This window comes from Chaetodon trifascialis, chromosome 10, assembly GCF_039877785.1.
Source record: "Chaetodon trifascialis isolate fChaTrf1 chromosome 10, fChaTrf1.hap1, whole genome shotgun sequence".
Taxonomy (NCBI): Eukaryota; Metazoa; Chordata; class Actinopteri; order Chaetodontiformes; family Chaetodontidae; genus Chaetodon; species Chaetodon trifascialis.
Genome location: NC_092065.1, coordinates 17,346,702 through 17,369,942, shown reverse-complemented (window position 1 = coordinate 17,369,942; position 23,241 = coordinate 17,346,702). Strand labels below are relative to the sequence as shown.

The 23,241-nt window shown below is 43.3% G+C and overlaps 1 protein-coding gene across 1 annotated transcript in view; it reads right to left on the bottom strand.

The window, feature by feature from the left end:
* Positions 1-23,241, bottom strand: part of ldlrad3 (low density lipoprotein receptor class A domain containing 3) — a 73,117-nt gene that overhangs the window by 15,387 nt on the left and 34,489 nt on the right. The window contains exons 3-4 of the mRNA XM_070972348.1: positions 21,143-21,268; positions 19,143-19,274 (exon numbers count right to left, since the gene is read on the bottom strand). Of these exons, the coding sequence (XP_070828449.1) occupies positions 19,143-19,274; positions 21,143-21,268 (258 nt within the window). The remainder of the gene's footprint in view (positions 1-19,142; positions 19,275-21,142; positions 21,269-23,241) is intronic.

Genomic DNA, 23,241 nt, shown 5'->3' with positions numbered 1-23,241 from the left:
TGCCAAACACTTTCCAAAACATGCAAGGCTTATTTTTCAGCGCTCTATGAGAATCAACCTGTGGAGACAGGTGGCATATTTGAAATTCCATTTCCTTTTTTTTTCTTATTTTGGTTGCTGCTTGCTACTGTTGCATGGTAATTAAACTGTGCACAGCGAATGTTTTGAAAGCTCTTTGGAGATGCACCCGTGAAAACATTCGAGGTATCCAAGATACATCATTCTGGGAGACCAACCCTGGAAGAAGCCTCCAGAGGTGGCATGAAAAGGTTAATGTAAATATTGTACTTTCTTCCTCTAATACATTTGCAAATCTCTCATGTCATAATGATTACATCAATAAGGAAGTGTCTTGTTTTGTTGGGAAATCAAACTAAAATCTCTTACAAAAACGGTGGGCACGAAAGGGCAATTCATAATAAAAGCATGGGTGTAAAAAACTTGCTGTGAATGGGCATACAGTAGCTGTCACTGTTGTCACAATACCCTGGTGTAAATGCCTATTACTGACTGCCAGTGCTTACCCAAGTCTCCGAAGAGACCTATCCCCACATCCACATACTGCAGCGATCAGATTAGTGCGTGGTTATTGCTCCTTGTTTGAGGCTGAATGTGCGAGCTGCTTGTGTAGATGTCAGCTGTATTGATCGTATAAGTGGCAGTTAAGCCGTCAGTCATTCTCGAGCTGCTACTCACAGGTTCACCTGCTGAGTTTGTCCCAAAGTGCCCTGGTGACTGGCAGGTCTACAGATGAGATTAAAGCTGGTTAAAAAGGTTGGTGCGGTGCAGCTTATTGTATCAGTGCTGACATTACGACACACAAAGTCCTTTTTTTTTTTTTTTTGCTCTTATCTGCAAAGTGTTGGATTCTGTGAGAAAACTTATCCAGTTGAGCATTATGTGCCATCTTTTTTTTCTGTTTGTGCAGAAAATTGTAATACTTTGGACTGGAAGTTCAAATCCAATCATTTTCATATTGTTCAGAGTTAATTAATCTAACCATATTTCAGCATGTGTCAAAAGCAGAGCACTTAATGCTCACTTAATATTACCAAGCCCTTTCCAAATACACAAGATAATGTTGTATACAAAATTATATCTGTGCAATTATATGTAAGTCAAGATGAAACACCATTTTGAGAGTATCCAGCTACAGAATAGGCAGGCGGGGCATAATGCTGGGAGGAATTGGGCATGTCAAAACAAAACATGGAGAATTACAGTGATTCAGAGCCGGATGCTAGCCTCAATTCAAACGCTCCTTTAACACCTTCATCACCCTTGGTAGTGGAGCAGGCAGCCTTTGAACTGGAGGTTCAAGGTTCAGTTGAGGTGGAGGGTTAATCAGTGCTGCCCAACAGTATACACCAATGGGATAGCAGCATCCACTGGGGAGCGAGAGACGAGGCGTTATGCTTCATGAAGGTGCTGAAGCAGTCCACTGCAAAAGGTCTTGCGCATAATTTGAAACCTCAAAGTGAATAAATTCTAGCCACCAAGCCCGTAACTACTGTACTTTGGAGAAATGGAACAAGGTTTGAGGTGGCGAACACCCAAAGACACACCAATGTACCTTGTTATTGCTAGCTGGCTAACTAATGAATCTTAGATCTGTGACACTAAAAGCTGAAGATTGATTGATGGGTGGATGTGATGATGTTACAGGTTGAAACTGGTTGAGTTAAGCTTATGTAACTACATGCTATATTTAGTTTTACAGGCAGAAAACATCATTGGATTTGGCCTAATAGTACAAAGAAACTGACTTTTCTTTTTGGCATATATTGTTAAATAGGTGCATAATACGACCAGAGGTGTAATCTTAAAGGGTTAAAGATGCATTTTAAATCCAAATACAAAGGGCTGCAACATGAAATACAAGAAAGACAAGCTGTCAAACTGAATGTTTCTGTTGGATTTTCATAGCAGGACGAGTAAACATCGCAGTGCTCTCATATTAACTCTGACACAAACTGTGCACTCAAGAAAACCACGCACACACACTTACAAATACACACAAGAACATGCGTGATCACACAAGCAACACATTCCTCAAGCTGAGTTTATCTGCAGAGGAGCGGTGGCGACAGGAGACTGTGTTTCAGTGAGGGTTCTAGTTGAAAGCATTTCATTTAGTTCTCGGGGCAGAGATCATAATTACACAGACAGGATTAATTAAGGAGCATACAGACCTTTTTCTTAATAACAATGTAGGAAATGGGACAGCTGAAGAATAATTCCAGGTATTTTCTGCCTGGGTTTATTTTCTCACTGATCGTGTATAATCACTGAAGACTTCACCATGCGTCAAACCTGCCAGATTTTCAGATCGACCAGCATTATCATACTATATTGCTGCATATATCTGGCCTGCTTAAGTCCTGTAGGTGTGGAAAAAAGATAAGTTGGGAATAAAAAGTAGACAAATCTCTGCTTTAGCAAACTGTTTACACAGTTTCTATGTTTGTTTCTGTGCTCATCCATAAGTATGCAAAAGGCCAGCCAATGCTGTTCAGGCAGCCAAAGGCCAGCATGGACAGCCTGTTCATGGCTTATCTGTTAAAGGTACAGTGAGCAGCGGCCCACTTCATCCTGGCAGGCCATGCTATGATAAGACTGAGCTCAGAGAGGAGAGGGGCGCAGGCAAGTCAGGCCGGGATCTGGCTTCAGATCAAGTGGGATAAATCCTGCAAACACACGCACACACATGCACATTCATACTGTAGAGTACATGCACACTGTGATGCATACACACACAAGCAACCATGGACATGCTAAAAAAGCAAAGAGCATTAAAGTCTTTTGCAGCCATGCAGACACGCTCATGCACATGCATAAAATATCAGTACCCACGTACAATGCCAGTCCTCCCATGGCTTCAGCTCTGCCCTGTTCTTTCCCTGGTTAAGAAACAGAGCAAGACCCCTGATGCCCATTCCACCATCTAATCCCCTCTCCTTCAACAATAAGCCTGGTCAGGCTGATGGAAGCGTGAGGAGCCCCTGCGTCTTTTATCAAAGTCGAACAACAGAACAACACAGCCCGCTGCTGAAGGTCTATGGCTCCTGTTTGTATCTCTGCTTCAGCTAGAGTGGAATCAATGGCCCCTGTCTGAGTGATAAGAAGTGGAGCATGATGGTCAGTTGTGCAGCTTGTACATATTTGCTCCCAGTGTGACAGTTAGGGTCGAGGAAGCATGGAAAGATTGGGCATCAGTGCCTAGGAGGAGGCTGGTACCTGGAGGTCAGAGATAAGGCTCGTTCAGGGGAGCGAGATAATTGTTTGAAGTCATGACCTTTTACCTATGAGAAGGCACAATGGAGCCAATCAGCGAAGAACGTCAGTCATGCACGCTGTGAGATCGCAACACACAACGAGGAGCTGTTTCGATGAAAAAATGATGACGGGATGGAAAAAAAAAACCCAGCAGGGCTCTTGGTTTGGCTCAGCAGAAGGCTCGCTAAGTATGTCACCATCCCTGTGTGGTTCCTGGATATTATTGCATTTCAATCTTTCTCTTGTCTCTGATCCACTTTTTCTCTCCCTGCACATCCATTTGCATCTTCTTGTGAACCATGTGGAGTGCACAGCTGGAAATAGCTGACGGAGGTCTTCTCGAAGACCAAACAGACTGAACACCAGTGTTCGATAAATCACGAGGACGTGATGAACAACAGTCTCTGGACCCTCTTCCCCTGGCGATTTCCCATGCAACAGCTTCATTAAGCAGAAGGAAATAAAAGAAACTCCTTTAGCCCTCTGAAGGGCAAGACTTTAACACGAGACAGACAATTAGGATCAATGCATCTAGAATCAATTATGCATGGACTTTACTGTGAATGTGCTGCATGCGCTGCACCCCTGTGGCTTATTGGCTGAATTGAAGCAGTGGGGCTTAGTGTGTGTTTAACCTTTATAAGTGGGAAAGGCAGATCTATTTTCCTGCTGTACCCTTGCTGTACAGCTTACCTGCTCAGTATCTTTTGCTCACTCCTTCCCTCCCACTCTCATTCCTCGACTTCATTTTGCTTTTTTTGTCCGTCTTTATTGGCAGCACTCTTTGCTTTGCTCACTAAAAGCTCAATGAATGTTTGTTTTGCGTTTCCCTCCCAGATGCCTTTGTTCCCAGCTTGAATCAAACAATTCTGTTTCTTTATGCCAGCTGATCCTCTATATGCCATATTCTCAGCAGGAGCCCATTTTAATGGTTTCCACAGCCATGTTACTGGATTCCTCCAAATCAATACCAGCCAGCCGTGATATACGTTGACATTACGCTGCATCGTTTCCAACATAACTGATCCCCGCCCATGAACTCACACATGTATCCATTTCATCTCTGTAATTAATGCTTTTGAAAATATGCACATTTATTCATGATCCCATCCATCAGCACCAGCCCAGGCATGCACGAACATATTCTGTAACACAGACACACAATCTCTCGCCCACACGACCGCAGATGAGACAGACCACACGTCACGCTGTGGCTGTGGCACACTGAGTAAGAAAGTCAACTTAATGCCCATCTAATTAATAATGCAGCCTCCAGCTACGCATCATCCGCAGCCTCAGGGAGTCATATGTTACTGTGTTAGGGAGTGTGATCATGTAGCGTGCTGTGGAGGGTTTGTATGATGAGGCATACCCCTCACAGATGTAATTACAGGCACAGGACTGTGTCCCAATTCCACTCTACATGCTAGAACTACTCAGTATATTAATACATGTCTTCATAGTAACGTGTTTTTGTAGTTAGTGTACTTTTAAATGAAGGTAGTTCTGTTTTTATATATAGTATAGATTGTAGTCATATATTATAGTATGTATGTTTTATATAATAATAATGTACTTGATAAATAAAAGCTCCCATTTTGTCGTGGCTGGTTGTGTTGCCTGTCACTGCCTGATCTATACAAGACCCGATTCATTCTAAACATCTGCAAAAGTGCAGCTTGAACATAATGAAAGTAACGTAATTCAGGTTTCTGCATGGATCAGGGAGTGACATTGCTGTCATGCAAATTTCCTGCCTGGATTCGTGCTGTGCGGAGGAATGCAAAGTGTCAACACATACTGCTATATCACATAGCCCTATCCGCATATATCTATATTTAATGTCATTCACAACCTTCCTGAAGCCTGTGTCATCAACATAATTCTATTTTTTCCAGCAATAACTTGCTCCTCCATTTCCTTTGGACATGTGCAATTTAATGTCTTGTGGGATAATGACACACGACATACTCAAGACTTGGTGAGGATTAATATGCATGAAACTGAACCACAGTGGGTCATAAAAGTGAGGTTTTTAGGGCCTGCAAATGAGGCTGTAATGTTCACTGAAAAATATTTTCTTCCTCAGGGAGGAAGTTGCATGGATAAAAACTGATATCAGCAGTCAAGAGTTAGTTAGGTTGAAGCCAACTTTGATCAGTTTAAGCTCTTAGACAGGCGATCCTCAGTGTTCTCAGCTCATACCATACCATGCGACACACCATGCTAACATGCTAACATTAAGAAAGAGTCCTTCTGATGCTGTGTTGAACTGAAGAGACTGTCATGTGTTTGTGATGCTTGATAAGAAGTCAGGGTCAGAAAAATGAATGAAATGAATTAGTGTTGCACAGACCAACCATTGCCCAGGCAGAGCCACAGAAAAAGAAGTTACATGACTTTAAAAAAATCACTACTTTCTAAAAGGTGAATTGCCAGCATATGCATGCAAAATAAGACCTGTCTTTTAGAAGTTGTGAAATGTTTCAAGCCATTCTTGGAGAAAAAAAGAAACTTAATAAAAGAGAAAAAAAAAAGACGAGGCAAAGAAAACCACAGCTCTGCGGTCCTGATGACATTTGCATTCAAACACCGCTAAAAGGTTTCCCAGTAGACTCGCAGAGCTGGAAGATGGTGCTTTGAGAAACTAGGCTAGCAACTATAAAACATCACTCAAAGCCGTCCCTCAGGAATACACCCAGTTGGTCTAAACATCTACATCCATTGTGCATAGTCTACAAGGAGCTTGCCTATAGCGCAGCACATACAACGCAAAGGCACATAAAGAAGTGTCTCATAACTTACAAGAGTAAATAAATGCATATTATAGCCCATGTGAGGTGCTTTAACAGGCAATAAGAGTTCTACTTCTGCACCTAAAGAACTATGGAGTTTCTGAGTGTGCGTGCGTGTGTGCATGCGTGGTTCTCTGTCTTATTTAAACATCTGAAAGATAGTCATCTTTCCAAATGCAATAATCCTGCAGTCTGGAGAAAATGAGAACGTCAATCTCAATATACTTCCGTCTGAGATGCTTGTTGGCTATGAGGCTGGTTTAGGAACCCACACATTTGGATGACTATGCCATGTAAGAATTTCTCATAGAGGGCAGAAATTTCACTCTATTTTGGTATTCCCTACCTGCAGCCACTTGTAAGTTCTTTTTTATTCACTCCAGTACTGTGTGAAACTGTTACTCAGTGTACTGAAAAATAATGAACTGACCAAAGTCTGGCTTTTTAATGGCTCAAATGCACATTCAACCTCCTAGTGATGTTGACAATGTATTTAAAAATGACCTGCAAATGTATTCATACAGCATATTCACCATTGTCCACATTTGATGTACTGATGTGTGTGTGTGTGTGTGTCTTCTGACCTTGACTGATGTTGCAGTGGCTCTTCTGCACTGACAATTACAACAAAAACATGAAAAGGTTCAGTTTAAACGTAGTCTAACAGGTCTGACAAAGTTCAAAGTGAAGGAGCACATCAGACAAAGAACATCAATATCTTTAATCGACTGGGTATTAAACTGCAAACTCAGCCAATAAAATGTATAAGTGATTCAGAGATGCATGTGTAGTCGCACTGCTACGTGCAACATTCGCAGCTTTTAAAGTCTGGAGTCTTTTCTAAGACTAAGAAAAGCTTGCAATGTGTTTTTCAGATAAGAAACTCAAGCAGTAAACGAGATTATTCTCCTGATCACTGATAAGTTATCACTGTGAATCATGGCTGCAAATCCATGTTAAAGATCCTGTCCAATGAAACTTGCTAACATGTCCAGGTAGTCTTTTTTATATGCCACAAAACAATTTCTGAGTGAAATGAGCAGCCTATGCCATGTCTGAGCATTGCCACCATCGCCTCACAAACACTGATTCAGCCAGAGTTTCATACCTAACATACATAAGGAACCAATCCTGTCAGCTTGCAGGGTGGGGCTATGGTGAAATGAGGGGTAGCAGGGGAGAAGCCAGGCATTGTATTGGTATTTTGCAAGCTAATTTTCACTATTTTCAAATTGATGGCAGAGACGTGTTCTGTTTTCAGTTGCAAAGCTGCAAATGGAGAAATGGTGACGTAGCCTTTTTTTTCCAGAGTACTGTTTTGCCACAAAATTTATACTGAAGCCAGATGGTGCTCTGTCCATTTATCCTGCAGACACAGCAAGGACGAGCCAACGTGTTGGTTCACCAGTAAGTTTACTTTTCTCGTCTTTTATCCGTTAGCTGCGTCCAACAACTCTGCAGTGTGCAAGATAAGTTAGCCAAAGTTAGCCTGCCAAGCTACATGATGATCGATGTCAAATGCTGACAGGACATTTTATATGGCTGGGGGATGTGGATGAGGAAAGTTAGAGCAAATGTTACTCAACAACAGTCTGTCGGATAGCTGAGCTGCTGGCGAGGTCTGTGTGTTTGATGAGCAGAGCTGAAGCTGTAATCGAGCGACGGAGGGGTGGGTGGAGACAGATGCAGGGACTACTTACATTAATACTACATGAAGGCAAAGGTGTAGAGTTCCATCTCAGACAACGTAAGACATGAATGGATATTTGTTTCATGGAAAATATGTCATTGTGATGTACGGAGATGATTTTAGGGGTTTAATTGAATGCATGGAGAGGAACTTTAAAATCTACCTATAGAGGATGAGTACCACGTACCAACTATAATAATGTCAGTAACAGGCATGTACAGTCTGGATTGCTCCAAGAGTCATCAGCAGAATACAGACAAGAACTAATTTAGAAAGCGTCAACGTGCATTGATGGATTATACTGACTGTCAATATAGTTTTCACCTTCATAGGAACTCATATTGCTTATTATTGTTATGTCAAAAAATATGCATTTAATTAAGTATGCTGCCTGAGGTTAAGACTGCTTTTTGTGAATGTGACAATAATTAAGGCCCTTTCTTGGCTTTTCAGAGCAATGCATTTTGTGAACAATTATATTTGTTCTCTCTCCATCAATGTCACAATCACACTGCACAGCAGCTCCCAAACGTACAGCACAGAACCGTACACACATTAGTCCTGCAGGCGCACTGTCCATCACACAAAGCTGCTTAAGAGAAGGACCAAAGGTGAAACACATCCCAAAAATCTCTTTCTGTTGTTCACTGTATCTCTTGCTTGAGTGTCCATATGACACTATATGAGGAGAGAGAATGGGCGAGGCAGAGACAGAGAGAGACAAAAAGGAGGAAGAGGATGGTAGAGGGAATGATTCAAATACAAAAAAAAGAAAAACAGTGCAGGAACAGAGTGGCTTTATCTTCTCATGTATTTAAGCATTGCCCATCTGAACAAAGCGCGCTGCCAGAGGAAACAGAGAGGCGAGAGGAGAAAGCCCGTGGTGAGAGGAGACAAGACAGTGGGGAATGAGGAGGTGAAATGGTAAAGAGTAAAGAGAAGTGATGAGAAAAGGGTGGAGATGGAAACCAAATGCCAAAATTGAGAAAAGTTGATGGGAGGTTAATGGTACATGAGCAGAGTGAGTCAGAGGAGGGAGAGAGCAATAAAAAAAGAGAAGACAGCAGTTGAGAAATATGGTGCAGAATCCAGTAATTACCATGAATAAGACCACTGTTGCATGCAGGGACTAATCCTGGCCCACCATTCAATCTCTGAGCTTCAAGTATGACCCCCTACAGTAAAATCTCCCCCTACAGTTTTTCACCCCCCCCCTCCATTCTCCTGTCATCATTCACATTCCTGCTCTCCTTACTTTCTCTCTCCTTTGTTGTTGTCTACCCTGCTTTGTTTCATTCCCACCTCGCCACTCTGGCTCCACTTCAATCCACTCATCCTGATCACTCACTTTGTTGTTTCCCGTCGTTCCCCCCACATCCTCTCTGTTCAGCTCTTCCTTTTGTTCCCTGCACCTGTCGCTCAGGTTTCTGCCTGTTTATTCCCTTCTCTGAGGACGCTGTATTTACTGCTTACTTTCTCATCTTTTCCTGCACCTCCTCTCTTCGTCTCTCTTCACGGGTTTTCTCTCTCTACCGGCACCCATGACCCCTTCTCCAGTTACCGCTTCTACCTCACTGTTTCCTTCGCTTCTTTGTCCTCTCCCTTGATTCCCTGTCTTTCTACACAATGAATCCAGAGGGTTTTATCTTTTTTTCCTCAATGGCTTTGCCACTCTCCCTAATCCCTCATCTCCATCAGCTTCCCTCTCGCTTTCCTTTCCTCTTCCGCTCCATCGTCTTCACACTGACATTTTGCTCTTTTTTCATCCCATATTCTACCCCCACCCCACCCCCACCCCCACCGTCCTCTCACATATCTATCTCTCACACTCCCTGACATGCAATCCCTCTTTTCTCTCTCCAGGGCACTCTTCTTTTTCCTTCGTTCCACTTGAGCCTTACTTCTTTTTGCATTTCCCTGATGGATACGCGCACACCCAACACATACACAGCGTGTTGCTCGAACCTCCAAAACACACCCACACACCATTGCACCCTCACCTTTATCGCCACCCAGACACACATCTGCATTTTATCACACTTTCATAACTGCTCTGGCTCTTTGTCTGTCGAGCAACACCTTCAGCTCAACCACATCACGGGTGAATGCACACTTTAAGTATTGGCAGAAAACGCATTTACGGAGAATAACTCGGCTCATGAAAGCTCACTGACACCTTATGCCTCACTCAAGGGTGTCTATCTGTTTGCTCCTAATAGCTGCACACCATTTTGCTCCATTGCCACTTGAGTAGATGCATGTGGGGATAATGCTGCCTTTTAGTAGTAATTAACACTGGATTAGTTACTGTCAGGTAACCAATACATCAGTGCACATTGTGGAATGAGAAGGTAATGCTGTATTCAGCAGACTAGATGATGTGTTTAGTGATCCATATCCTAAGCAACAACCAATTAGCGTGATTTTGTAGCCTAAAGGAGAGGCATTTATGAGGCCACTTCTTTTCACAAGATGCAATGGAGCACCGGCTCTTGATTACTTCCATTTTTAGTGATATTTCAGCCTCTGTTATTGGCTTTAACACACCAGTCTTTCTTTCAAATTTGATGTCGCAGTTTTGTCACTTTGATTTACTCCAGCAGACTAGAGATGTAATGCTACTAAGTGATTCTGCTACTTATGGATGGATGCATTAGACATGCCTGAAGAAACGATAATATGGTCAAAAAATGTGTGTCTATGCACGCGCGTGTGTGTGGGGAGGAATTAAATTGAGTTCTGGGCACATAACCATCTCTTAAAAGTACTGTATCGAAATTTCTCCAACATTCATCAAAGCCATCCAAGAGAATGAAATCATACTCAGTGCACTTCCTTGCTCTGGATTCATAATTTTTTCCCCCCATTTTTAACTGCAATTTAAAAATGCAAAAACAGCATTTTTCCTTCTCTTGGGCGACAAAGATCCAACAGAGCTAGAACCAAAAAAAAGCTGCTTGTACAAACTTATGGAAACATTTCTAAGAGAAACTGAAAACAAGGAGTGATTAAATTTCCTTTCAAGTTCTTTTTACTGCACACTGAACCCATTAAAGACTTCATTAATAATCTCTAAACTTTCGCAAAGAAGTCGTCAAAGTATCTGCTAGCACTAAACGGCTACTGAAGACTTTGGCAGGATGACTAACGAGCACTCAATATCTAGTACTGCTGCAGCCTCAACACCTCTTGGTCTTTCTTTAATGTGAAATTGTTCAGGACAGATAAAGGCCTTGGAATTTTCCTCAAAGCAGACTAGGCAGGCACATATTTTTTTACAATAGCTAGTGCATGGTGAAAAGAGTGGAAGCACTGTAAATGACTGAAATGATTTGGATGCAGAGGTGAAAAGAAAAGACTTAAGAGTACCCCATTCAAGCACACTTTATGTGGTGATCTCACCTCCTTTCTGCTGTCAGCCAACCAGTAAGTGTGTAGCGAGGGCCCAGAGAGGGACACGTCTTTCAAGCCAAGTGTAGATGGAGTGGGGAAATGTTGCAGTTGAGGCCAGGCTTAACACACTCTAATGCAAATGTGATGTGCGTAGAAGCACAAATCAGCGGCCTAATGAGCTTGTTTTCTTCCCTTTCGGGGGTTTTACGTTTTATAGCGTTACTTAAGTGACCTAATGGTTCAAAATCAGATCATTCACCTTGGTTCAATGTTTTTGGCTGGCGTGTGGCCATAATGGACCAAGCCAGCTCAACCAGAGATTGACACTTGAGCTATATTATCTCTAAATGGCAAACCCAAACCTTCCTCTGAGCCATTCATCCAGAAAGCTATTAAAGTGGAAGTATAGTAAGAATGGCAACAGGGAGCGATGGAAAACAATCAAGTGCACCCATGCACCCATGCACCCACATACATGGACACACACAAAGAAAATAAAGCACCAACGCTCAAAGTACAACTCCACCGAACAGCAACAGTAGGGCTATTGTTTGGAGTGAAATTCCTCCACCAACCCGTGGGTGCAGGTCGTCACTTGACCACCATCACCATGGCGACTGAATAAGGACAGGTTTCTGAGGGAAAGGTTGTTAATTTACAGGAGCCTGAACAGCCACGGCTGACTGGAAGTGATTCAAGGACAGGGATGATTCATGCAGACTCCGGCCCCAGGAGTGACCCCCCTGTGTGGCCACAGCAAACGGCAACAAGGTCCTTAAACAACAGGAGCTCTGAAAAGACTGACACTTAGCCTTGGTAAGCGGGAGAGAGGGAGGGGAGGGTGACAAGTAATGAAAGATGAAAATATGGGTTGATATATTCTCACACTTTACTAAAGCAGGCTGTGCACAATGCATGGTGCCACATAAGAAAACATAAAATAACAGTAGAGACGCTAAATGCTACTGCCAGACCTCATTTAAAATGCACTCTTACTACAACTACACTGGAAGACGATTTTATGCAAAATTTAAATAATGGAAATAGGAAGCTGCACCCTCTCAGTTCAGCTTTGCCAGCAGCAGCTAAAAGCATCTTGGCAACTGCTCTGCCTTCCTCTCCTGCAGACCAACGGCCGAGAGCCCCTCAGCACTGCTTTGTGAGCGTGCTTTAGGCTAACAAAAGCAAAAGCCTGAAACTTTTCCAGAGTTCAAATCCATGGGCGGTGACATGTGCAACCTTCCCTATTTGAGCCTGTCAAGTGTGCGTTGGCTCTGATGAACTGGCATTATTACATTCCACTCCCACACCTCAGTCTACTGCCATTATATTCCCCTGCACCATTTCATGCTCCTTCCCACACCTTTCTCTCTCTGCCAGTGCTCTGAGTGCGACTGACGAAGGGCATGAACAGACCAACATCTCAACGTCACAGACGTCTCGACCACAAAAAGTGCACATGGATTAACTTGTCATTTTAATCTATAGCAGCTATATTATCCGGGCCCAAAGTGTGGCAGCAGTCAATGGGGGAGGACGTGGCTGTGGGAGAAGCTATTAGCAAGCTAAAAGGATACCAATGGCGAATGCAGACTGAGGGACATTTAATCACTCTGACATTCTTTGTTCTTTATATATCACTGACACTATATATTAATGTCCACTTTACTGGCAACTCTAATGGAGAGGCAGGAGTTACTGCTAGATGTCAGCACACAGTCACTGTATATACAGCCCCGTCTGAATTACTGGTGTTTATTGGCCCTGTAAATGGCAGGGCTGTGAAGGCAGGTTGTTGAATACATAGTGCTTATGCAAAACAGCAGATGTAGTGCTAGTGGATCTATCGAGTAGTTCTTACACAGCCTTAGGAGGATATAACAAATAGAAAGCTGCAGATTACTCTCTGTGGGAGGGAAGCGTCCCTGGAGTTTAAAATGAGGGATTTGACTTCTCAGAGAGCAGCGCTCCATACACAAACCAGAAGGTTCAAATTGCTTTTTGTACAGTCGGCGGGTTTGTGGATATGTGGCGACGGTGGCTGGAATAAAGCTTATGATCATATTAATGTTTTAGCTGGACAGACATTGTTAGTTACCAAACGCCCTTCACTGTGAAACAAGGGATTCTCACCGAAAATCAAAAGCAGCTGGCGAGTTTAATTATACACAGTCACATTTTCCGAAAAGTCTTGCCACCACTTAATTTTGCAGATCTCTCACCGTGTTTAGTTGGTGGCTTATTTTCATCAAACCGACCAGGGTCAAGAGAGAACTTAGCTGCCAGAGTTTTGACAGTATACTCATTTGGCAGACTAATGATAATTGTCAGCTTGCTGCCCAACATCTCACTCTGACTGACTGCTCTCTGAGGACCTGTAGGCCATTGATGACACTGATGGGGTCAGTGGTGAAGAACGTAAGTGCAACAGAATTGTGTTGCAGCAGTTACACTTGGTGGATCACACACCAGAGTTTGCATGAGCATTCTTCAGTTTGATGAGTGACTTGCTGTCTGTCTCCATAGGAGTCTGAAAACTCCAAAACAGACAATACAGTATGCAGTGAGGCAGTGTGCAAACAGCGTCCTACCCCTGGGTGTGATTCCATCGCTGAAAGAGTGATACCCCAGAGCAGGAAGACTATAAATAATTTTGTTTACAATGCATTGTAATTTAAATCATATGTAAATGAGTTTATCCAGCAAACAGTGTAAATGTATTCCACAATGCGTCCTGAATGTCAACTTTCTTCAACCATTTTGGTCTGCAGCATTGATGTTGCCTCTTTTGTTCAAAGACGCCTAATTGATGTACTGAAGCTTTCAAAGTGTTTGTGCACCGCAGCCGGTGCAGTCTTCATGTGTTTAAGGATGTATTTACCTTTTATTTGTCTAGTTATTGCAGTGATATTAAAATAAATAGCCTAGAGGAGACGCAGCCATGAAAGCATAAATCTTCCTCGAGCTACAGCCTATCACGAAACTGACTGCACGATTGTACAGCTTTGCACTCACGGCTTCGCATGGTGTTATTGAAGAACATAACACAATCTGGACATTAAATGTGGGAGTTGTTCAGCGAAAGAACAAATGCACACGGAAACGTATGCACACGCACGACCAAAACAAACACCTTTGATTTTTTGCGACCACAAAAAGCATACGTTATCTTCAAAAACACACACAGCCACGGAGAGCTTTTGAAGCCCTCATTCTCTGGCCCTCTGTTCCTACCTTCACATCACTTACACTTGCCCTCGCTCGGCTGCTTTTTCTCTCTTCAGTTAAAAAAGAAAAAAAAAAAGGCCTCGATGAGGCTTCTTTGAGATAGAGGAGATGTGAGAATTAATCACTATCGCACTCTCCCACAGTCACCAAACCATCTGATACTCTTTTACTACTTGTGTTAATTAATGCATAATGAGAGACGCTGATGTGTGCATTTTAAATCAATTACTTTTCTTAAACGACTCTAAGGGGAGTCTCAGACACTTTAAAAAAGTGTCAACTTCTGTGCTCATCACTTTTGTACTCTGTCCTTTAACTTGTCGGTGCTATGACCTTCAGAAAGTTTCCTCTGGAGTTATTTTTTGCAATTAAATACGCAGAACAATCGCAGTGAGGTGCACTGTTAGTCTGCGTGTATGTGTGTGTGTATGTGTGGGGACAAAAAAATCAAGTCCCAATAAGATAAATCATTATATTTTAGGGTGAACACTTGGGTTGAGGTTACGGTCAGGGTTAGGGTGAGGAAAGCTTGATTGTTTTGGTTATGGTAAGTCTCAAGAAATGAATGCAGGTCTGTGTAATGTTCCCAGAATTGACTGCGTGATTGTGTGTGAGTGTGCTCAGGCGCTCATGCATTCGCTTCCTTGGATATGCAGAGTGGCTCTCTTGTAGTCAGCCAGGGCTCCCCCAGCATCTGGCTGCGTCCTGTGAGCCCTGGGGCGGATTCGTTGCGGGGGCAAACATGCGCTCCATCACTGCACGCTCTCTTTGACCTGCTACCAGCAGCCGGGAAGACCAGGGAGAGCAAAGGGAAGCTCTGCTTTGCTCGCTTTCATCCCGTTTCTGTTTCCAGAGTGACACTGCTAGGGCCTCGGGCCTCTACTTGAGATGGATGCTGCTCTCCTCCCCAGCTTATCGCGACCCCTCACTCAGTTCTATCCAAATCCCGGCCTTCCTCTATACCAAATCACCTGCCTCTCTTTGCTTACCTCCATCTTCCCGCCCATTGCTATTCATTGCTCCTTGCGACTCCCTTTCTGGTTCACTATATTATGTTTATGTGGTGTACTTTCCATTTCTTTATCTCTGTTATCCGTTACAGTCTCCCCTCTCCTGCTCCTACTATCTCACTGCGCGATGATTGCACCAATGCATTTCTAGAAGATTGTGTATTGTTACATTGCACCGTTTGCCACTTTGCCGCCTCTCTGCTATTTCAAAAATCAATTACCCATCAAATAAAACGATAAACAGTAAAGCTCTGAGCTGCTCTGTTTGCATCTAACTGTGCCAAATTGTTTCAAATCACTCTGATGGGAAATAAAAACACTAGAGGCATAAAGAGCTTGGAGGATGGCGTTGCTTCTGTGGATCTAATTATCGGACACCTCTAGGGCAGGATAAGCAAACGCTACTCTATAAATGCCACGCTGATGTGTCCGCTGACAGGCCGCGTGCTGATCTTTCACTTGACTATTCAAATCAAGCAACCAAATGTGGAGACACTGAAGCAAGTAATTATGGGCAAGGAGGAAGAGGAGTTGAACAGAGGAAGAAGTACAGGAGAGAAAGTGAGGAAGGAGATGCTGTGCTCAGGTGGCTTAGAGCGGATATTGTAGGCCTTATCTGTCACCTGCAGGTCTGTGCTTATTATAGAGAGGCAAAGTCAGAGCAGAATGTAAGGTGAGTATGTGTGTGTGTGTGTGTGTGTGTGTGTGTGTGTGTGTGCATACAGGAAAGAAATGCAGAGTGTCAAACTGCGGCGATGCCTTCGCTCCACAGAGGGCGATGATAAAAAATAAATAACTTAAAAAACAAATGAAAGAAAAAAAAACGAGCTGCTCTTCATTCATTGGTTCTGAAGGTCACGACAACATGGAGCTCACAGCTTCTCGACACTTGTACTTAACACAGCGCTACACAGGTTTGCAGCAGCAAAATAAGCAGGGGAACATTTAGGTCAATCGCGCACCATACATACAAACACTCCTCTAGAATCAGCGCCGACAGGGAGCCTTTTGGTACATCACAACACTTCTGAACAGCTCAGAAGAAGGCGCACTTGTCCATTTCTGTGAGAGCTGCATTGAAATCATGCAAACGACTCAGCTGGGTAGTTGAAAATTCAGGCATTTTTATGAGAAGAAAAAGATGAAACTGGATACACTATTATTAGACACCTGAAAACATTTTCGAGATGGAGGCAGCCTGAGAAGCCTCTCAGTCAACCATAGCCTGCCTTTTAATAAAACCGCTGCAAGGCAGAACACTTTCTCTTTGTGGGAAATGGAGTACATTAATTGTACTCAGGACCAGCAGTACCGTGTATCATAAAGCTTACAGCTTAGATTTTCACTCAGCCCAAGAGCTGCAAAAACATTTTATGATATGATGTATCTGAGTTGCACCAGACTGTTTTCTACCAGGTAATTAGCAGCGAATGCTAATTGCATTAAACGTAAGCAACATTTTTCAAATCCATCAAGCATTAAGTCTTCTGCTAACCGTGAGCTACTGAGTCTGGTTTGAGATCTACTGTAATACCTCAGACACCGTAACGAGACACAGCTACGTTCCGCCAGCCGGCACCACAGTTGGTATTGTTCACTTGTCAACAAGGAAATGGAGTGCAGTGGAAACGGATATCAATCAATATTTCTGCATCACTATGCAGTTCCATCCAGCATTCAGCGGCTCTGCATTGAGCGGTGGAGTCTGGAAAAGAAGGCCTTGTGATGATGGATGGACTCCCTTCCTTTCTGTCTCTCTCGCAAACACACGCGCTCGCGCACACACACGCAGAGGTAAGAAATTTGACTAAATCAGCTTCACTAATTAGGCTAAATAAAAAATAGACTGGAAGCATATTCGATTTAGATGCTAGGCTAAACCATAATAAGCGGCGTAATTATCTCCTGCAACCATAATTCAATCTGTGTCAGATCAGGGGTATTTTTCACAGTCGGGGAAATACTGAACACTTGAATTTTATTTCAGAGAATAAGCGGTGTTGAAAAAGTTTCACCAGGATCTTCTGTGCTCATGTTCTGAAGTCTGATGTGTAACCGCTGCAGAGCTCCTTCCCTGTTTCTCAGACATGTTTTGCCCTTTGAGTTTTTGCTGCTTCTCTCAGTGCTGGTGATATCATTACTGTCTTGTGACACTGACAGGTTATCGTTGCCTCTTTTTGTTATAACTCCGCACTTAGCCTGTTTTCCGTTTTGTCATTTCTGACAGACTTTTTTAAATTTTTTTAGTACAGAGTAAATCGATGTGACAGCGGCACCTACACAGGAGAGTAGGGATACACTGGGAAAGATGGAAAGATAATAAAATGAAAAAAATACAGTGACGTTGGTCCACATTTGATAGCCTGGGGTTATATACACAGCAGGGCTGGACTGCTGGAAGAAATCATGCCAGTGGAAGTGCAGCTGAAGTGTTGACAGAAGTCGACTGTTGTGCTGTAGTGGCAGCAGCTGCGCCTGAGAAGTGAAGCTGTCAGTGGAATAAGACATTCTATACCAGAAGACATCAGACTCACTGTCAGGGATGATGCTGCTGCTATTTGTGTGACAATGCCAAGTCAGCACAATGTCGTCAATATATTTCACCACATTATACGGATGATGCCATGGTGCCTGTCTCATCATTTTATCAGATGTATAAAAAGCTAAATACTGGACCTACAAGCTTCCGCCTGTTCTGAAATCTGCTTCCGAGCTCATTGCCAATATTTCCAGCTATTGCAGTGTGATTAAATTCAGCAAGTTTGTCCAAACAAGTGGTCACGACCCAGTGTGTCATTGCTGTGAGCAACCTCTGAATGAAGTGGATAAAGTGAGAGGAAATAGAGACAATTTAAGGACTTGTCACTGTGAGAGAAAACGTACACGTCCAGCATAATTGCCATCTCTGTGGCTATTTCTGACAGACTGAATCACACTAGGTTTAAGATTCTAGTGCGGTGTGCAGTGTTTTTCACACTAGCTCCAAAACTGCAGACAAAAGATCGTCATGTACATGATTACGACATTTCCACAGTCGATCCTTTGTTTGTATAAGTTTGTATAATACCCTCCTGCAGAAAGTGTAGTTTATCCATCGTCTATACCCGACTATCCCTTTTCGGGGTTGCGGGGGGGCTGGAGCCAATCCCAACTGTCAACAGGCGAGAGGCAGGGTGCACCCTGAGCCGGTCACCAGTCGATCGCAGGGCAACATATATAGACAGACAACCATTCACGCTCACACTCAGACCTAAGGACAATTTTAGAGTCACCAATTAACCTAATGAGCATGTTTTTGGTCTGTGGGAGGAAGCCGGAGTGCCCGGAGAGAACCCACGCATGCACGGGAAGAACATGCAAACTTCACACAGAAAGGCCCCGTCCGACCCGGGGATCGAACCGGGTACGCGCACTACCTGCTGCGCCACCGTCCATTACTAGATAATGAACACGACCATCAATACGCATACTGTAGGTTTTTTGCTGCACGTATGGAGTTCAATCTGAAGTTTGTAATCAAGTAGAAGCCTTTGATTCACTTTGCTGAGTCAGCACATTCCGTTCACAAGTTACCTGCTTATGTAGAAGTGTCGTGCATTGTAGTCTTTATATCGCAGCCAAACGCCTTCGCACTTTCTGTCACTTTATGGCTCCTCGTAGACCAGTGGTCAAGTAGAAACATAGTGTCTCAGTGATATTTACACATCATTATTATCTTGTATCCCTTTTTAAACCAGACATTTGACTTACCTGCTGTAGTGAGGCAGAGCTCCTCGTCACTGTTGTCCTGGCAGTTGTCCTGGCCGTTACACAAGAAGCTGCGGTCTACACAGTGGCCATTTCGACACTTGAAGCGAGCCTCAGAGCACACCAGTGGGTTGCCTGTCGTGGAGGAGTGAGGGCAGAGGTCGAGGGTCAAGTGTTAGTTGAGTAAGTGTTGTTACAGTGAGAGGTTTCCATTCAACGCTTCCTGACAAACAGGAGCAACTGTGTCAGAGACAGTGAAAAACAAACTGCAGCGCGTAAAAAAAATTGAAGAAAAAACAGTTGTGTTTTTGTGTCAAGATGTTTTTGTGTGCTTATTGATCCCATCCCATACAACTCTTTGATATGACCCACCACTGACTAAAAGAAAAACATGGCTGAAGAATATTTGAAACATTAAAACAGTGCCAGTTTGCAAATTTGATCTTGGGCTGTGTGATAAAAATCAAACTGAAAAAAAAAAAAAACCCTTCTGCAAAACGAGGCAGAATTATCTTGCGAAAAGATCCAGACAATTACACAGTTGTGACGCAGTATGTGCTGGGAGTGTGGAGCAAATCTCCATTTAAATGGCTAGATTAGATTTATGAGCGTGGGGCCCTGCAGGCTAGGAACACTGCCTCTGACAATGGTGAGTGACTGGCTTGATGCACGATCCCCGCTGGGAACGCAGCGATGGGGTCGTGTGAGGACAAACAATGTGTCTGATAATATAGACTACACCTGGATGTTCCCCCTCTCCTCTAGTTCAATATAACATGGGTATTAACCTGTCTACAAGGCAACGCTGGACCCAAGGGTGCACAGTCAGGACTTGCAAGCAAAGCAAACAAATAAAGACGATTCAAACATTTTTGAAAAGGTAATGCAATTTACCATGGATGCCACCACTGTCATCATCTGCTCTAAATGCAGGATTTCATAGTGAATGAAGGGGGCAGCAACAGTACAGAAATTGCATTCTTTATAGAAGGATGTTCTTCCTCTGAAAGGAGAGACATACCTGCTTCACGCTTTAGAAAGTACGAGCAGTACAGTTCAGACACCACAAAAACTAAAGCAACAAGGCAGAACAATAAATTCTAGTGACTATCTCTGACAACACCTGCCCCCACTGCACATGAGCAAATCTAAAAAAAAAAAGCAACACTTACATGATGCTCATGCGCATGTTGTGCCTCTGGAAAAACACTGAGATCTTTGCTTCACAAATCAACTGTCCAACCTCCAGAGATGGAGGTTGAGATGTAAGTTCAGCAAGACATTCTCTTTACACACAATACAAAACTGAGATAGAGGGAGGAGGGAAGAAGAGAGGAAGAGGCAGAAGTGTGAAAGATGCACATTTGTCAAACAATGTTTGCTGCTCCTTAATTAAATGAAATAACGCATTTTTTTTTTATTGCTGTTGTTTTTGCACTGACCCATTCACACTATATGCAAAGTGCTTCTTTGTTTATACTTTGTTGAGGAAGCATTTTTCTAGCTTAAAGGGTGGACTTCAGCAGTTTTGTAAGACACTTCTATAATGAGAAAGAGATTCAGTCAAAAAAGAATTGCCACAATTGAAACAACAGAAGCCGGGATACTCTTACTTTCCTTTCTGAGGGTACTACTAGACCCCCCCTGTCTGGTTAACTCCTACAACTCCACAACCTCAGGTTTGTAATTCAGGCTTTCTGTTATCAATTTATGGGCGCCAAGCACAACAACTGTCTTTACAGGCTGAATACTTCATTATTAGCAAACTGATTGTGTACCATTTTCTGCACTTCCTTCTTAACATTTTGCTCAGATTTTACAGGAATAATTGTAGTTGAGTTGTGCACATGTTCAGTGCTCAACCCACCTCTGGATATATGAGCAGTAAAACAATCTAAACTGTTATGACTGGAGGACAGTACATCACTGAACACCACGACCTCTGGAGGCCATGGGATGAGACAGATTGCTGCTGTTGGAACTGGTTGTTGTGTGAGACTCACTGCAGTTCTCCTCGTCGCTCCCGTCAGGACAGTCACTGAAGCCGTTGCAGCGGAAGCGTCCGATGATGCAGTGGACGCCATTGGCGCAGGCGAAGAATGTGGGGGCGCACTTTGACTTGACCTTAGCTGAGGACAGACGGAGGGTTGGGGGAAGAAGGAAAATTGATTAGTCTATGGGTGATGTGGAGATGATGAGGAAGATTTCAATGCGTTACATCATGTTTTATGACAGAATTGATGTGATGCACAAGGGAAGAGAGGGACCCACCGATAAGGTCAGCAAAGCTTTCAGAAAGTTATTACTGCAATTACATAAAAGACTCAAATTTATGTTAAACCATTCAACAATTAAGCATTACACAAGGTTCAAAGAGTCAAAGAGCTGCTTTGTTATAGAGACCAAATAATTATGAAGCTCATTTTCTTCTGCACTGCTTATCTTCATGTTCTCTGTATGACGAGGCAAGGGTAAGATCCTGAGCACAAAGTCCTGATAGGAGAAGAAAACAAGTTAATGACAAAGACAAAGAGAGCAAAGCGTGTGGGAGAGTGTTTGTATGGATTCAGCCATTGATCAGCCTAAGCAGGCCACAGGACTTATCTCCCAGGACAGGCCTGAGACTGAGTGACGAGCCCGCAGAACATCAATGCCTGGCATCCTCCGTTTAGCTGTAACCCCTAGTTTTAACTGAAACACATTGATCTTCCCTGGCACGAGGAGAAAAACAAGATAGAAGGTAGATGCAAGCAAAGACATCAGAAAATAAAGGACCCCTCTTTAGCTCGATCACTATGAAGTGGGAATTTTAAAGCCAGATGGCGACAAAAAAGACCTACAAAAGACAATGCAGCACAGCCAAAGCTATTTAGTTTGCACTATCCTCTCTCAGACCACTGTTTCTCCACTCTCGCTGTAGTTAAACTACTCATGGATTATTCCCTTCCGGTAATTTGCATTGCAATACAAATGCTTAAAGTTGTAAATTTGGCTTTGTGTGAGAGCTACCACTGCCGTTATCGTACTTACTAGAGACACAGAAAGGCAAAGCTACCAATTACATCTGAGACATTGTTATGATACGAGTTAAATAAGACTAGAAGTTAACGCCAATGATGCAGCTGCATTATAAACATACAAAAGAATGGAACAACCCACACACTTAAACGCACAGCGAGGGGGAGGGTGAGCGGGCATACTAGACATCTCAAAGCAAGCCACCAAACAGCCTTTCTGTTTTTTTCTCTCTCTCTACCGAATACAAAGGGTGGAATTGGCCCGCTCATAGGTTGGCATTGTGCCGTCTCAAATGCCAGGGGCGCACATTTTTCCCTCTACGATATATTGTGCGAGGCTGATTTATGAGCTCTTTCAAGCTGCGGCGATTATGTGTAGCGAGGGGGGAGGGCTAGGCATAACAACCACGAGGGTTTGGAGCGCCCGTCTCCAGGATGAAATGTAATCCGCTGAACGCTGGAGGAAGCTGGTATAGCGCCCGATCTCTGTGTCTATAGTCTGGGAAGCCTTTGTTTACCTGGACAGCAGAGGCCCTAACCACTCAAAGCTCATTTTGCATGGTATATCACATTCATTAGAGGCCAGGCTGAAAAACAGACATGGCTTCGAGCTGTAGCAATACATAAAAGAAAAGATACACAAACATGCTGTGGTGGAGGGGGAAGCTGAAATTCATCTGGCCACAACCAAAGGCAATATCATCCTTTCGTCTCCATTTTTATTTATTTTACATGTCCAGGATTTCGCTTCTATTTCTAGATTCTTTTGTTTTGTACCCAACTCTCTTGGCTATGGATCCTGACAGCCGTTTTTTTTTTTTTTCTTTCTCCTGTTTGCTCGGCCGGCTCGGTTAGAAGGACAGCTCTAAGACTCCTCATCCACTCCCTCCCTCACCCAAATCCTCATTACCACTTCTACTGCTGGCAGGAATCATCTGACCCAGTGTTTGTGTTCCAAATTAGCTCAAAAGTCACATGAAGGGCAAGCTCATGAAGGGAAATTGGTGGGTGGGAGAGACAGCGCTGGTTGGAGGGATAGAGCTAATGTGCTTAGCTGTATTTTGGAGGATGCATGGCCCTTTATA